Here is an 18,884-nt window from a genome sequence, read left to right on the forward strand (position 1 = left end):
TTTAGAAATTAATCAAAAGTATTATACTAGCGAAGGGAAGTACCCAACGGAAGGAATTTACCACAAATCAGCTTACTATAAGATTTTAAAAATTCATAGAATTAGAAATACATTTTACAAATACATACATGCAGTTTATTATGCTTTTATACAAATCAACAGTATTCAATTTATTATGATAAAAACTAGATCAGAATTAAATGAACAAAGGATCAGCATCAATAAACAGCCTATCATTTCTCAACAATACAACAAGCTGTTTACATCTTAAAAACATCATAATAATATAGAAAGAAGGCATGAAAATGCCAGTAAGTATACTAATAAAAAAGTAAAAAATCAAATAAATTTCTATCTTGGCATTTCTCCTACAGCTAGGGTTTTTCTTGTAGAATCTCTGCTAGCATTACAAAAGCAAGGATTGGGATGTTTGAATTTATTATGTTGCTTTAAACCATAAAGAAGAATTCATTAATATAGAAATTAAATTTCTCTTTCTAAAAGAATGTAAGAACATCACTGGATGGGTGTCACTCTGCCTTTAGAAGAACACCTGGAACTGATGAGGGAAAGAGGGGTTACTATGAGGGTAAAGGCAGTTTGGAGGGTAAAATACTGCTTTGAAGGGTTGAGGGTTGAGCCCTCTATTCCACGCTCCTCAGTAAGACAGAATGAAGAATAGCAGTTTACCTTAGATGACAAATAAGAAATCATACAATAGGATATATCTTAATCAAAATTGACAAATCTTTGAACCAATCTTCCCCAACCAGATAGTCTGAATTACTAACTTTCTCACAATGCTGGGTGGAAATGGAAACTGAATTTTAATACATCTGTAAGTGGTTAGATTGTACAAGAGAGGTCCCAACTGTCTAAAAAATATCCTGATAAATTATTGTGTTTAAAGATTGCTAGGAAGTCCAGTAAAACTAATATGGATACGTGGCTCCAGTCTGTCCCCCATCCCCACTAAAATACCACCAACCAATATCATTTAATATACAGTTCTACAGTCACAGGTGACTCATGTTTTTCTGACAAGATACCTTTAGTCTAGATACTATATTTGATCATTTAGATAATGATGAAAGAAAGTATAGAGGAAGAGGAAAGCAGCTGTTTTATATCCTATCCTCAAAAAAATATTTACATTATATACATATCAAAATAAAATCACATTATAAGTTACAAAGTTAGATATTTAAATTAAAATTTTGAACAGACTTGAAAGCTTGAAGAGAGGGGAAACTAGTAGTGGGTACTAAACCCCATTACTACCAGTTTGCGTGTGCACTCGCACGCATGATGCTTCTGCATAGAAGCATTCCAGTCAGGTGGGCAGAGCCTTCTGCCCCCTCCGCTACTGGTTCACAGAACTGGGCCAAACCGGGAGCAATCCACCGCTGGAGAAAACCCTACACTGTCTATTGAAATGTCATTAATAGATACCAGTAAAGCTTCTTTCTGCTAGCTACTTATTACTAAAAAGTTCTTTCATTCACCTGTAGGAGACTAAGACAGTTAAATATATATTCTAAAGAAACTACAATACTAAATTAGCTTGTCTTAAACTTTATCAGAAACTTTTAGTTAACAATTATTTATTTTAGCAAGAAAGACTGACACTTTCAACATTAGGCACATCATTTCAGTCAAAAATGTACTGATACTAACCCTAACTAAAATATAATAAATTTTCTTACGACTTTCCTTGCCAAGTCAAGAATAATTACAGGCACATTAAAAAAAATTGCAAAAATATTCTTGTAAAAACTTGAGCGCATCCTTAGAAACAAATAACTTAAACAGATCAGTGCAACAAGACCAATATTTCTATTAAAACAGTATATTCTAGTCAGATTGGACATGAGCAATTTACCTTCTCTCTCTCTCGAAACATTAAGCAAAACAACCATAGCAAAATACTGACAGATTGCCCCTTATATGTCAGATCAGGGTTTAATGACTAGTCCTCACTACTTCAACCACTGACAAAATCCAATGGTGGCAGGGAAAATGTATTTGTTAACATTATCAGTCTTCAAATGAACCCTTTTTCACTCTGATAATTCACCTTGAATCTTAAATAATTTGCACTAAAATAGTCCTATAAAATTTCAGACAATAATCTCTTTTAGAATCATGCAGAGATACTATAGCTTTATTCTAAATGTGTTCAGATCAAAATAACTATGTATTCTTAGTGAGTATCAAAACAAGTGTATAGCAAACTAGAGTTCTAGATTTCTCTTATGCAATCCTCAGATAATTTAAATATAGTCCACAAACCTACCAGTAACTATTTTAAATATTTTAGCCCATCAGGACAATAATGGCATCCACAGGACAGCAAAAAGCAAATAATATATGTTATGTGGTTGTGACAGAAACCACATAACATATGTAGTTATGTCTGGCATCAGAACACCTATAAAAGACCATGGTTGTATCAAGTCATGATGCATGTGTAATAACTTTTTTCATTATTGCAGCTCGACAATTGTACAATTATGCACTTATGTGAAAGTAATTCCTTTAAATTTAGTGTGACACATTATAAGTAAATTATAGATTCAGTGAAATTGATACAATTAATACCGTATTTTTCGGAGCATAAGACACACCATTTTGCTCCCTAAAACAGGCTGATAATTTGGGTGCATCTTATACTCTGAATGTACCCCCCCAGCCCTAGATAGCTGCTAAAGATCTTCCCAGCTCTTACCTTGCAAGCTCTTTCATTGTTACTCTTTGCAAAGAATGTTTTCCAAACCTTGCCTTTGCAAGTTTTTTTTCATTCTCTACTTGCTCTGAATGTTTATTTCCAGCCCTAACCAGGTGCTAACGATGTTCCCAGCTCTTACCGGCTTGCAATCTCTTTCATTGTTACTTTCTGTGAATAATGTTTTCCAAGACCTAAGTCTTTGCAGGGTTTTTCCATTGCTTTACTTGCTCCAAATATTTCTTTCCAAGTGCTATTGCTGTTCCCAACTCTTATTGGCTTGCAAGTTCTTTCATTGTTACTCTCTCTGAATAAAGTTTTTTTAAAGCCCTAATCAGGGGATAAAATAATGTGCTGAAGCTGATCAGACAAAGGACACTAACCAGATGAATACCTGGTAAGCAGATCCTTTTCCTATTTTCCTCCCCAAAAACTAAGGTATGTCTTATACTCCGGTGCGCCTTATATTCAAAAAATATAATATATCCATGATACATACAAACCCACAAATTGCAACATAATTTATATAAACAGACGCATTACATATTTATAGCAACTTGTGACAAAAGCCATCAAAATAAAAATATTCATATTAAATTGTTTACTTACAAACTCCTTAAAAATTAGTCAAAGAAATATGTTTTCTGTTGTACATTTCACTCTTAAAACTATTACCATTTCTTAATGTTATCAGTTAAAATTCAGGATGTTTCTCTAACTTGCTCCTCTTTAAAGTAAAGCTTCACTGACAGTATTAGTAAACTTACTCATATCAATGTATTAATCTTACATTCTCAGAATATCAATACAGTAAATACATTTGCAATGATTTTCAAGTGTGTCTGCTTATGGGAACAGAAGTATTAAATTTCCAGTTTTTAAAACTCATATTTACCGTTAATATTATAGAAAAGACTATGGCATTTGGTTATAGTTCCTTCATTTTACAACGACCAAAACTTTACATTCTGCAAAGCTAATTCAAAGTGAATAGCAGTTGGAATGAACAATAACATATAGATTAGTCGCCATATCTTCATAGTCTGAAGATTGTTCACATTTTAAAAATAATGTAGTTATAGTTCTAGACAGCTTTCTATCTATCTATCTATCTATCTATCTATCTTTCTATCTATCTATTTTATATATCATTGTCTCATGTTCAAGGGGATTGAGTATATATTTGTATGGCCATTGTTATAATTTCTGTCTACAATAAATGATCTATAGCAAATATAAATTCAGATATTACATAATTTTATATTCTGTAATAAAATTGGAAAAGTCATGTTATTTCCTGTCAGTGAACAGAATTTAATTGGTTTGTCACCCATGATAAATTCAAATTGAGCATTTTAAAAAAACAATAGATAAAAGAAAACCTGAAAAACATATAATTATAGGAAATCTAAACAAAGTCTTAAATCTTGTATTTCATTTAGAAAATTATCCTTCTTTTGTTGTCTTTTCTTCAGACAGGAATTTTGCAGATTAATTATATATGTATGTATGTATGTATGTACTGTACATATATATAAAAATACTATATAATTTCTGTCAATGTAGTCACAAAAATAGGAAAACACCATGAACCTCGTAATAATTTAAAAATACGTTCTTCATAATTAAATGTTCACACACAATTTAAAAATCTATATATTAACCACCTTTTTGTTTTGTTTTACTAAGGCATTCAAATCATGATCAAAAATACAACATACCACTAGTGGTTTTCTGTTTAGTGAACTTAAGTATTAGGTGCACTTATTCCAGTATGTCACCATGTAGAGATTAAATTATGCAATACAGTTACAAATATAGTGATCATATTCCACCACCCAGACAGACCTTCTGACATTTGCTATTTTACACCATGTCACTATGATAGAGAATGGCTGCACACATTACGCTCTTTTGTCCAATTTTTAAAAGCTGGCACTCATTTTTAATTTGTATTTCACCAGCAGAAATTTCTCAGAAATACGCTATTTTAACCTTCATAATTTCAAAACAAAATCAAAGCCATCAAAACAAAAATTGATAAATAACTGATTAAAAATATATTCTTTATATTGAGGGCCAAATTCAGCCTTATCCACAAAGCTAACAGTACCTTCAAATGGAATTTATTACCATGGATAAACATTTTAATGTTGGCCACATATCAATAAAGAAAATATTCACTTTGTTATTCTTATTAATTTTCATTCTTTTATATTTTAGGGGGGGGGGTTCAAATTCTTGCCTACATTACGAAGTAGAAATTAGCATCTACTGCTCTAAACTTCTCTGAATATTAAGGAATATGAAATTACACTAATTATTTCTCATTCTCAGCATGGAATGAAAAATGATCCCCACTTTTTTCAAGCAATATTTTTAAATTGCAAACAACTCAAATATTTCAGGTTCACCTAGGTACAACTTCCACCTACATTTAATAACAACATAGAAAAAAAGAATCTTTCACTTTGTTAAGGCATAATGATTTTCTTTTTTCAATAAATTCATATGCACATACATTTCTTTAGTACTATATCTCATTATGAAAGTTAAGCTTTTTCCTATAGTACAGATGTGATTTTTTTCCTAGATAAGAACAAACTGAAGAGAGTGTAGAGATTACAGGTTAACTGGTAAAATAATTTTAGAATTACTGACCAAACAGTAATCTAATTTACTTCATTCTAACGTTATAACAAGATGACAAAATACTGTCATCAGAAATTCAACGGTATCTTTTACAAATACTCTAACTACATATACACAGACATGTCTTTCTCTTCCTATACTACAGACAGGAAAATCTAAACTTTCCGTCTTCTTAGATAGATATCATTATTAGCGCTATAACCGCTACAAAGCCTTTAATCAAGTGCATTTCCTTATACGAGGTTTTGACAAGTTTACACTTCCATTACGTTGCACAATATGAACTACTACACTTGAGCGCCTCGGGCCCCCAAAACGGGACCAATATAAAAATAAATGTTCAAATGATTAAACTAAGGGGCTTAGTACCTAAGTAACTAGCGGGTCGTAAAGTCTGCATTTGTAGGATTTCCTTGGTTTTTATTTATTTGCTTTTGCTTACTTGACAAGTCAGCAAATGGAAAGAAAGAAAACGCAACGTGATCTTACGGAACAAGGTAAAGTTCTATTCCCTCCCTCACCCACCAACCCACCCCCTGAACGACTTTTTGGAGGCTGACAAGCGACCACATTTCTGGCTTTGGGAACCCCGCTGAGCACGTGGCCGCGGGAAGGCACACCACGGAGGGCCAAAGGGACAGCCCGCCCAAGCTCCCGTAGCTATTCGATACCAAGGCCAAAGGGTTCCCTGTCGCTCTTAATAATTGCTTCTGCCCGGGAAGCGAGGCGACACAACGGCAAGAATGTTCAGGACGACCGTTAGCCTGGCTCGCTCTCTCCCCCCCCCCCCCAGCTCCGCGAACGGACGCCTCTTACTTTTGCACGAGTTGGGGCAGGCCGGTCGTCTGAGGCATCCCCTTAGCAGGACTGCCACTGGCAGTGGCCGGGAAATGAGCCGAGCTTCGGGCATCTCTCTCAGGCTGCTCGGGGGCGCTGGGGTCCGGGGCCTGGTTCATGACCACCCTGGGACCATTCAAGCAGATTCAGGCTCGGTCGGCGATACCCGAATCTCCCTCGGATATAGCCAAACGGCGGGAGAGAAAGACGCCAGCAGCGCCCAACACACGAGCCTGGCTGAAGAGCGCGTCTCGTCAGGAACCCGGAGCAAATGCCACTGGCGCTCGCCCGCCCGCAAGGTATCTCTGTTGAGGCAGCCGGGGCACTCTGGGGAAAGGCATTTATGGCGACGCCGCTGGGGACAGCGGAGCCAATGGAAGGAGGAGGTGCCACCTCCCAAACCAAGAAAAATTTGCACATTTCGGCCCGTTTTTTAACTGGGCAAGCCTAGGTTGGAAGGAGGCGATGGAAACAAGTACTATGTGTTGCTTAGATACTGTGTAGATACTGAGGCTGGAGATGAGGGTCTCCAAGTTTTTGCTCAAGGGACTGAGGGTCATCTGAAATTTTCCCCAGCCTCTCCCTCTTCCCTTTCTGGCGTCCTGCTTTTTCCATGCTTTTTCCATGCTTTTCCTCTGTCCTGCCCAAGACTGAGCTTGACTTTACCTGTCCTCAGATTGGACCCCATGAACGCCTGCCCTATATATGAGAATCATTGTCCAACGAGCATCTTGGACTTTCCATTTCCTTTCCTATGCAAAATTAGGACATGTTTCTGTGCATTTACATAGTTTCCAAGTGATTGAAGAGGCTTGCAGATTAAAGCCATGAAACACACACACAAAAACCCGATTCTGTGCGCCATGCAAAACTAAAAGTATCCCCACCACTCCAAAAGACATGAAAATAGTCAAACAGACAACTATTTTTGGAAACTAGTCCTATTTTATTGTTTAGTGCTGTGTGATTAAATGGTAAGTATGTGCACTTACTTGTAGAGACACCTGAAACAGCTACAGAAACAGCTACACAAACCTAAATAAGATGGCTGCTTTAATGGTTTCAAGAAATGCTTTGGATAGCTGTAGTAGATATTTCTGAAATGGAAACTCTAAGTAAGTGATTTAAGTGATCTTGAAAATTATACATTTGTTGCATCAAACAACAGTTGCAGATGCATATGGTTGCATAGTATAATATTCAAATGTACAAGTAGTTATGTTTTAATGACTACAATTGAATCTGAAATTTTCATTGCTAAGTGGTGTGGTTATTAAGCAAAATATCATGTGACCATGCCAGATGTACACTATCTGCAAATTATACAAGTCATTAAGTGAGACAACATAACCGCAACTTGCGATTTTACTACCAATTTCTCTAACCTGTTTGTCAGAAGTAAGCTATGAAGCACACAAATGTCAATCACATGACTACAGAATCGTGTTATGGTCATAAATGACAGCTGCTTATGAATCTCCCAAGTGTCAATCATGTGACTACAGGGTCTCTGCAACAATTGTAAATGTGAGAAACGTCAATGAATAAATATTTTTTATTCAGTCAATGCTAGCAAAATTTAAAAGAACAAAACCAGAATGGAGCAAATAACTACAATAATTGCTATCATCTAGAAAAATAAATCATACACATTTATTCCTCTATTATTAATTTACTATAGTTGTAATTCATAAAATAAAACATACATATAAAATAAAAAACCAGACAGGAATTACAAAATCAAGGGGTGGATTTAGCACTTGCAAATACAATTGAGATATGAGAAAGTTACAAAAACATGGGGCTTCTGTAAAGGACCAACAACACTTGATCAGGACAGATGAAAAACTGATAATAAAATGTATAGTTAATGACTAAACCTCAAAATGGAAGATGAACAAGTAAAAGTAACAATGATAATATGGGCAAAAAACTTTGGCTAGGCCTATAGAATTAGACAAATGGCAAAAACTTTGGGATAGAAATTGACAATGGCTACTGCTTATAAGGAAAACCTTTACAAAATGTTCTATATGTGGTATCTATAGCAAATAGATGTTTAACTAGAAAAAATGTTTAAAAATATGAACATCAAATGTTGGAAATGTAATCAGACATCAAATATTGATTACCTCAACCAACAAATTCTTTGTCTTACACATTGGCAAAAAAATAAATAAAAACACAAAATACAAGGTGGGTGGATAAGACCTTGTAGATGACCCTCACTCCATCAAGGATCTTGTAATACTCTAACCATCTAAGTGCCAGAGCTCACTGTAACAGTATTGCCAAAAAAGCATTAAAAGTTGTTAACCTAATCTTGTAGAATTTCTCCGGTAATATTGAATTGCAAACTATGGCATACAAAATTTTTGCTAGATCAATTCTTGAATATAGCTTATTTGTCTGGAACCCATACTGCATATCGGACATTAATACAATCAAACTCCTGAGATATTTCATGAGAAGAATCTCCCTCTGGTTTGTAACAGAATACGTTATGCCACTAGACTTGAAATTTTTGGGTTAGACAACTTAGAACTTTGCCATCTTCAGTCCGATCTAAACATAGTACATAAAATTATCTGCTACAATTTTCTACCTATCAATGAATACTTTGGCTTCAACCACAATACACGAGCACATAATAGTTACAAACTTACGGTAAACCACACCAAACTTGATTGCAGAAAATACGACTTCAGTAAGTCATTAATGCCTGAAATGCATTATCTGACTCTGTGGTTTCTTTCATTTCATTTCATTTATTATATTTGTATGCCGCCCCTCTCCATAGACTCGGGGCGGCTCACAGCAATAATAAAACAATGTACAATAACAAATCTAATATTAAAAAATATCTTAAAAACCCTTATTTAAAAACAAGACATACACACAAACATACCATACATAAATTATATAGGCCTGGGGGGGGATATCTCAATTCCCCCATACCTGGCGGCAGAGGTGGGTTTTAAGGACTTTACGAAAGGCAAGGAGGGTGGGTGTAGTCCTAATCTCCGGGGGGAGCTGGTTCCAGAGGGTCGGGGCCGCCACAGAGAAGAATCTTCCCCTGAGTCCTGCCAGATGACATTGTTTAGTCGACAGGACCTGGAAAAGGCCAACTCTGTGGGACCTAACTGGTTGCTGAGATTCGTGTGGCAGAAGGCGGTCCCAGATATATTCTGGTCCGATGCCATGAAGGGCTTTATAGATCATAACCAACACTTTGAATTGGAAACTGATCGGCCCAAACCCCCAAAATTTTACCCTTAGTCTGTCTACTATCGACCTCACCCCATTCTTAAGAAGTCTTTAAGGTGTGCATAATGCATTAACATGCCTACCATCCCTGGTTATGCTTATACTTACATCTGTTATCTAATACATGCTTGATGAAATAAATAAATAGCATATGTGATGGACATGTATGAAGGCAATAAATACTGGACAAAAATACATACATGGCTGGAAAATATGATTAAACAGCATTCAGATTTAAAGCCAGAAATATTTTTGTTAGTTATAATACGGAAAGCTATGATAAAGGGACTATATACCTAATGCTACATGTATTGACAGCAAGAATTGTATTTGCACAATATTGGAGAAATGAGAACACTGCATCAGATGAAAGCATAAATTGGAAAAATTGGATTGTACAGAGATAGGTAGACTGACATTGAAAATAAAAGATAAAGGAGCTACAGAGTGCTACTCAACATTGGATAGGTTTATCAATGGTTATATATAAGAGATAGAGATTAGATGAAAGATTATTGTTATGTGCAAATAAACATGAATGTTGTCTATGACTATAAGTATGCTAGTATAGTATAATGAATATGATTATAAATACCACTAAGCTAATATAACTTAATTGTTATAATTACTATGTATAGTGTCATTATTATTATTACTATATATGTTGGGTTTTTTGGTAAAATTAAATATCTGAACAAATACACTGTTTTAAAAATATTTATATATAAATAACAAATATATTTTAAAATATACACTGAAACAGCCAGATCCAGAGTTAATTCTGAACTGATGTAAACATCCCACATGAAACTATCCTTTTGGACAGCTGAACAGTACAAGCATCTGCAAGTAGTGGTTACTCCTCCTGTTTTTTCTAGCTATATAATAGTTGAAGTTTCATCCAGCAAAATAAAGGCTCTGTTTATATCACAAACAGAAAAGCCAAAGCTCCCAATTACAAGAACCATGATGATTTGAACAACACATATCACTTTAACATTAGATCAATATATTTCAGATTAGGCAACCTGAGATAAGACAAAGCTGAGTTTTAAGGACATGTCACATGTCGTTATAGAGAAAATAGCAAAGTGTCTTCAGACTTCAGTTGGAGTATATGTATGTATGCCCTGGTCAATTGGCTCAACTGGCCACCTCTATTCTTTTTCTTTTTCACTAACCTGCACATAATTGAAATACAACTTGTTCACCCAGATTTCAAATAAATCAGTGTTTTTCAGGCATCCATTGCATGGAGTACACAAAGAATTCTGTAATTTAATTTGTTAGCTGAAGAGGCAATAATTTTGTCTTGGTGGAGTTAAATTACTTAAGGCCAAAACACTGAACCTTTTACTCTATCACACACAGCACTGTATATAGGAGGATTTAAAAGCTTTAGAAGCAAGACAAACTAGAAATATAAGAACAGTCCCCTTTGGTGCCTAACACACATTTATGTCTGGAATCTGGTCTGCATGAGAATATGGCAAAGTACTGACTGAAAATTATAAGATATTTGCCCTTTTTAATTGTTGATAGATTTGGTTCTTCTTGTAAGAAGGGGATTGAAGTTACTGTGGGTGGTCCTTAAGCCCAGTTCTTGCTCAAAGGATACAATAAAGCAACTTCAGTGATTAAACCACCATTTTTGGAATACAGTACAACTTTTTAAAGTAGAAAATATAATTTTATGAAATTTAGGAAAAAAATGTATTTTAAAAAAATAGATTTTACAGAAAATGTATCTACTCTTAGTGATAAATATAATGTAGATTTTTGATGGTAGTCAGCTATTTTACTAATAACTTGTCTATTCGTATTTGGAGACATTTTCATTGACTAATTTAATGTGGTACTGAAAGGGAAGTGTTATAATAGCAGCTTCTACAAACACTTCAGAAAATTGAGAGTTACATTTTATTGTGTTGTCCCATGTACCAAGATTGGCTCTCTGACCCAATATCTTAATCAGTTTGCTGGAAAGAATGTTGCTTTCCTTTTTTGCAGATTTGTCCAAAGAAATTACCAGAAGTCTCAGTGAATTTTTATCAGTAAAAACTGGGGGAAAGAATCCAATTTTCTGTAATTATTAATTTGATGTTTGCATTTGATTCCAGGTCAATTACCATTTTTATTTTATTTTAAATGTGCTATATTTTTATTTTCTCACTTTTTAAAATTTGAAGTTATTGTATACTGTATTGCTTTGGGTTTCTACAATAAATAAATATGTTTGATAATCAGAAAGGAAACTGAAAGAATGTAAAAAGGATACAATACCAAGAAGTAAAGAAAACTGCAAAGACCACCTCACCTTTTCTTAAATAGAGAAGTACAGACTTTCAAACATTAACATTTTTTCAGGAGGAAATTTTTCCGATCATATGCTGGATGTAAGGGTGATTTTTTTCCATCCTTATAGCAAAGATGTATGCATTATATTGTTGCCATTCCTATTACACTCTCAAACATGAGAATACAATAAAATCTTTTTTAAAAGCATTGTATGACCTTTAAAAATATTAAAAATAATTCATAAGATATTAACAGACTATCAACAATATTCTGCTATTTGCAATACATATAAAATATAACTTTGGATGACATATCTTTAAAAGCAATACAGGAAAGCACAAGTAAATTTCAGTAATCCTCAATAGGTAAAAACAAACTCAATAGAAAAATAATATTCAGAGGAAGTAAAAAATCTATAAAATTTGGAGCTAAATAACAAATTAAAAGGCAATGAGTTCTATTATTTATTTTACAAATCAGTATAGTGTTTTATTTTGCTTCCATTGCTATTGAACAAACTCAAATGCTGCTTATAGTTAATTTATTTAAGACAGTGTTTCCCAACCTTGGCCATTTGCTGGGGAATTCTGGGAGTTGAAGTCCAAATATCTTCAAGTGGCCAAGGTTGGGAAACACTGATTTAAGGTACATACATAGTTAGAAATGTATACATATTAGAACAGTGCTTTTCAACCAGTGTGCCGCGGCACACTAGTGTACCATGAGACATGGTCAGGTGTGCCATGGGGAAATTAAACATGGGTCCCCAAACTACGGCCCGTGGAGGCCATTTATCCAGCCTGCCGCCCGCCGCCTCCATCCGAACATAAACATTCCCCTCACAATCCCTCCAGCTATCAGCGACAGGAAGAGTGGAGGCACAGGGAACGCTCACTGACCAATCACATTCTAGGATTCATCCCAACCACTAGCGATGAACCAATAGCAGGCCGCCTCTTGTCCACACCCAGGAAAGTCCCTGCTTGGGCTGCCGCGCACTTGTCATTGTGTGGCCATGGTGAGTAATTGAAGCTCCCACTCCTCCCCGTTTTCCTGATTTCTAATCGTGGTTTAAAGCTAAAGTTTGCTGATCTTCCTTTGGACAGATTTTGGTTATCAGTTGCCAAGGGGTTCCCCATTCTGGCCAATAAAGATTGCTCCCATTTTCAACCACATATCTATGTGAGCTGAGCTTCTCAAGCTTTACTGTGATAAAAACTGAAAACAGAGAGACTGAGAACTGTTGAGGAAGAACTTCATGTGCATCTTTCTACCACTCCTGTCCTTTTGTGTTCATCAAAACAGGTCCAAGTTTCAGACTAAGTGAGTATAAATACATTTAGAAATTATATTATTAACTACATGTATAATATGTACTGTGTTAGAATGTCATTTTGTGTCATTTTGGTTAGTGGTGTGCCCTAGGATTTTGTAAATGTAAAAAATGTGCTGCGGCTCAAAAAAGGTTGAAAATCACTGTATTAGAATTCTATAATATTACTATAAAATGTATGTATGTAACAAAATAACCAACTGAAAAAAATCTAGTGCCAAAGTTTATATCAAAAAAAGTAATATATATATATAATGCAGCCGATATATTGTGATATAAATTCTCGGATTTTTTTTAAAAAAAACTCTAATATTGTAGTTAAATTATTGTTAAATATGAAGTTAAGTTATTACTATAGTAATTTAAAGAAAGAAGCAGTCAATTTATCAGATTAGTCTCTGTTCTATTTTTGAACTGCACCATTGATGTGAGCAGAAGAAAAGCTGTATTACTCAAATACTCAGATTCTGAACTCTGTAAATCTAAACTTGGTATTGTAAGGAATAATAGATGCAAGTGTCCTACACAAGGAATAGGAAAAGGAATACCAAAGATTCAAACCTCTAACCAACGCTTTAGAGTCGTCTAATTTTAATGGTGTTGTAAATATATATTTTAGGAATTGTATTCAGTTCAATATATAAGTACTTTATTTAAAGCATGGTGGATTGGAATAACCAAGTTATCCATGCTACAATGACAAATCTATTATCATAGTGCTTTCCCCCTAAACATTCCTATATCTAGTAGGAATACTCTTAATACTCTGTTCCACATTTCACAGGATAGCAGCCCAGTGCATTTATGTTTAAAATGTGGGTGTAACTGAAAAGGTGAAACAAAAAAGTGGTCCAGAGAATGAATTCTTATAAATTATGGACATTTCTCCCTCCTCCTTTCCATCCAAAGACGTTCACAGAATTAGGACTAAGAAACCAAAATACCAAAATAAAGAACCATTCACTTTGGCTGTTTTATTTATACTATTTTGCATATTCTTTCATAATAGAGCTCATATTTGTCACTTCCAATTCATATACCATCATGCTTTTCTTTTTAAAAACTTTTATTTAAGAATATAGTCACTTAAATATCATTGTCTCTTGTATTTTCTCTAGGATCACATTTAAAAGACTGTTGCTATTAACTGGATGACTGCAGTCGACAGACATTATCTGAATCAAAATACTTTTCTTGTGCTGTGCATTTATTACTATCCTACCAATATGATTGTGGTAGTTTGAAGAGATCTCTTATGTCTTCCATCTTTTATAAAATTAATATATCAAAAAGCTTTGTCCAAATATCCAATTAACCTTTATATCATCCAGAAGCCAAGATTTTCTAAAACAAATTGTATCCTTCTTTCCTTTTCACCCTTTCCAAGTTCCAATAAAGTTCAAGTCCAAGGTGCTCTTTTTCTATTTATTTTCAGTTCCTCTTTATCACTTGTTAAAGAGAAAACAATCTGCCAAATTCCATTGCATCAAGGACAAATTCAGTGAAAAAACAAATTCAACCAAGTATTACCTCAACCTCAAGTTAGCAATCACAATTGTTCCCATTTCTTCAATTCTAGCTTCTATAACAACTTTAAAGTTTGATTTATGCTAATTCCAAAATCCAATCTTATGTTCCCAACTTCCATAAGTAAAAGCAGTTAAGTTCTTAGGGTTTTAAAGAAAATTTTAAAGTTCATTTAAATGCCAAGTAATATATCCTAAAATAGTACAGCCGCAGCCATTTCCGCTTCCGCCCATCTTCTGAAACAGAAATTTTTTAAAAGTCCAAATCAAGGTCCCCTCTGACAAATTCGCTCACCCTTTCCAGCAAACTTTTATTCTTCTCATCCTCAAACACAAGAGCTTATGTTTCTTCTTCTTCCAAATGACTCCAGACGCTTCAAATCCTCTCTTCCCAACCCGTAGTCACTGCGGCTATGGCGACTGAGGTCGTTTTACCTATTGCCGGTCAAGGTCACAAATCTACCTGTCGTGGGGCACGCCAGCCCCCAAAATGGCAGAAAACGACCTCTTTTTCATCACCCCCTCTAGGGAGATTCCAGGCCACCTCCAAATAGCGAGGATTCGGCATCCCACACGAGCGCGAAGGAGAAGCCGTCTCACTGCGGCGCTGACCACATCCCTTTCCCCATGATTGTGGTAGTTTGCAGTGAGGTCTTTTATATATTAGGTTAGTCTGAATATGGTAAGCTCTACATCAGAAGGACTACTTTTTCAAACTAACAAAATGATTTAAAGGTTTTGGCAGCTGCAATCAGATGCACAGAGAGTTTTGACTAATATAATATAGCATTTTAATTGTTTAATACATTACCATTATTAATATAGTACTGGTACTACACTTCACAGGTAGCCAATATTTGTATAACTAATCTATCTTCCCCTGTATTCCCTCTCTTGGTTGCATTACAGTTTAACTCCTACAGCAGTCTAGCCACTCTGTGCATCTGATAAAGTTAGTTGTAGCTCATGAAAGCTTATGCTTTTTAATAAACATGCCTCTCTTCATATCATATCTAATATGGGGATTGGTATTAAATAATTTGCATAAATTTGCACGCCTGTTTACTGTATTAAAAGGATCTTGTGTTTTTCTTGATTTTAGGCAGTTTACTCATGAAGACTATGATTTTAGTTATAACTAATCTATTGACATCCCTGTTATTTCACAACATATAGACATACTATTGAGTATTGTATACACAGTCCATTCTAAACCTGGATAATAAATACTACAAATATGATTAGGCTGAATAAACAGAATTGTATTGATTTTATTCAATCAATCAATTAACCCCAAAAGCAAAACTGGAAATGTTATATATGAAGACAAAGCAAAATATTTTTCATAGGTAGACTTGAGTCTTCTAGAAGAAATGTAAGATTCCTTGCAAAACTTGAAAATCTTTTTTTTTAATTTAAAACATATCCAAAATACATGACTATAGGGTAAAAAAAACCCTTAAAATTATTTGTATTTTGACAACTATGTTCATTTCTTCATGGCAACCTGAATGAACACAATCTGTTAAAAAATCTGTTCTTATGTATGCCATTCGATATGCAATAAGATTGGCAATATTTATATGCTGAAGTCACAAAAGTACTAAGACAGTAATAGGAATCAATATATATTTATTTTATCCCTCTCTGCTGTCATATAGTCAGCACAGCGTGTAAAAAAAAATTCCAAACAATAAATCAGATATAGCATCTGGTAAAAATTACAGAAACCTAATCAAAGAAAAGGCAGTAACAATTCAGTCTGTTCAGGATCTGCAAGCATGCACAGGTAGGAATATTTCATGAACAGAGAGCATTTGTGCATAAATTTTTGATATTTGCATAGGTTATCAAGTGAGAGCTGTAACTTCCCAAGAACATAGTCAACTGACAAAAGAAACATTCTGTAATAGTCTCCTCATTCTGGACAGCATTTACTAAAGTCATACTCCCTTTTATATTTATCACAATGGGAATTTATCTCTTTCTTCCTACCTAAAGCTGTTGATAGGATAATCCATGGTCTGCATTCTGATAGTTTAGTGCAGAGTGCAAGTTGTCATTCTCTGTTTACACATTCTCCTAGATCCCAAAATACAGTCTTATGTCATGAATGATTAGTTTCCTATTCCTTTCTTAATTCAGAAATACCAAATGTTCAGTATCATGGCTAAAAATAAAACCAATAAAAAAGAATCCAAAGTGTTGTACAAAAAAAAAAGGATCCAAGGTGTCAGGTTTTCAGGGAAAGCTATATTGTGGCTTAATAATGTTAGAATGTGTAAACTAGCATTAATCTCAGTCTTACTATTACCATCCTCATTGTTTCATTAGATTATTGAAATATTAGCCTAAAGTGGAAGGAATAATGTTCTATTCCATGGATGTCAATCTCTCTGCGTCACATTGATGTTACATGACATATCATAATGTGTTTTTTTGTCTTTGCATTGCTGGGGGGCATGATGTGCACATGACACATCCGGGCTTTGGGCTGCCAGCTTGACACCTCTGTTTCCATATCATTTTTTCAATTCTGTGGTCAGAGATGAAATACGTTTCTGGTCTTTCATTCTTGATACTTCTTGAAACCTATTATAGAAGGGGGGTGGGGGTGACATAACATTTTCATTTTCCGGCATTCATTTCAAAATAATAAATGTATACTGATTACTCCTACTTAACCACCAGTTGCTGAAAGTCTAATTTCCTACATACTGTTTTCAATTTCTAAGTTATGAATCTAAGCTTTTTTGAATTTCAGACCTATCTGCTCCTGTGTCTTGGCTCCATTTATAGCTGAAGATCCCTTGGCATTATGTATCAAGGATCAGATTCAAGTGTGAAACATACATGAAATGTTTCTGTAGTAAGTAGCTCTTAAACGGCAGTCTAGAAATCAACCATAGGTACATTATGAGGATATTAAAGATGGCCCATGGAATAGATAATTTTATATATATAAAATTGCATACAAATGTTCAAACTGTCATATTTCATCTTGCAATTCTGGCAATGTTGCAAGACTTTCTATTGTGATCTCATAATATTTGAGCCATTAAAAATAATTTTGATTTGAATGGTGAAAGAGATTGATCACATTTATCAAAGGGCCCAAAAGTCTTTATGGATTGATACTTATCTTATGTGGTGAACCTCAACATAATATAGTAGTCTATATAAAGGGGGGAAATGAGAAGCATTGCTCTAAAAATCAGAGGCATTCAGCACAGACTGTCTGTTGAATGTTCCTTATTTCATTGCCAGTACTAAGTGCTAATGCTTAAAAAATGCAAAATATTAGAACGCCAACAGAGCCTGGAACTGTAAAAAGTTAATAAAAAGTAAGTGATAATCCTCGCACCCAATTTTTACAAAAATGAATGTGGGTCATACTTCCCAGTGCTTACAAATAGCACAGACTAACACAGCTAGCACAAATTTTCCCATGCTTCAGGTTGCCAACAGTCCCTTATGGGTATCAGTAAATAACAAATAAATCAAATACTGTACAGTAACATAGATGGATTGAAAAGGATACAATATCAGAGTTGCAACATTTGTTCTTGGGATAATTTATATACATAAAGCCTCTATGGCAGATAGATTTGCCTAGCCTTTTACATTAAAAATCAAGAACTTTTCTACTGGCACGTGATTCACCATTTCAAATATTCAATTTACTTACTTACTTACTTACTTACTTACTTACACCTGTATTATTTTTACAAATAACTCAATTATATGAGAATGTTACTATATTTTAAACCAATTTTAAAAGGGCCAAAACTGTACGGTGAAATTTGGAGCTACCACAGCTGGACCTAGATTACTACTAAATAGCAAAGAGGTTTAACTGTATTTTTTGTTGCCATCTAGTGGTTATCTGGATTTTGGTATACAGTACTGTATATTCCTAGTGAAACTGATATCATACTTATGTTTACATACAATTAAACAACATGATTATTATTCTTTTTCTAGTAGGAACTAAAGCTTTCTCTTCTCTTAAAATAATTTTTATTCCTTCTGAATTGTAAGAAATAAATTCCAGTAATAGACACCTATGATCAAAATAGATAAATCAATTAAAAATTAGAACTGCTGTATGTATTTTGGAGATGCTTTTGGAAATGAAAAATATCTTACAAACCTAACTGTTACATCTAGAGAAGCTAACATGATGAAATCAGCTATCATATTGCATCCTAAAATTCTCAAAAATCTTAACTAATACACACAACAT

General features: G+C 34.4%; 1 protein-coding gene across 1 annotated transcript in view; it reads right to left on the reverse strand.

Moving 5' to 3' along the window:
- The window catches only part of RBM20 (RNA binding motif protein 20), a 111,558-nt gene extending 105,198 nt beyond the window's left edge, over positions 1-6,360 (reverse strand). The window contains exon 1 of the mRNA XM_070752738.1: positions 6,194-6,360. Within this exon, the coding sequence (XP_070608839.1) occupies positions 6,194-6,333 (140 nt within the window). The 5' untranslated portion in view covers positions 6,334-6,360. The remainder of the gene's footprint in view (positions 1-6,193) is intronic.
- Between the last annotated feature and the right edge of the window lie 12,524 nt (positions 6,361-18,884).

This window comes from Erythrolamprus reginae, chromosome 5 (assembly GCF_031021105.1).
Source record: "Erythrolamprus reginae isolate rEryReg1 chromosome 5, rEryReg1.hap1, whole genome shotgun sequence".
Lineage (NCBI taxonomy): Eukaryota > Metazoa > Chordata > Lepidosauria > Squamata > Dipsadidae > Erythrolamprus > Erythrolamprus reginae.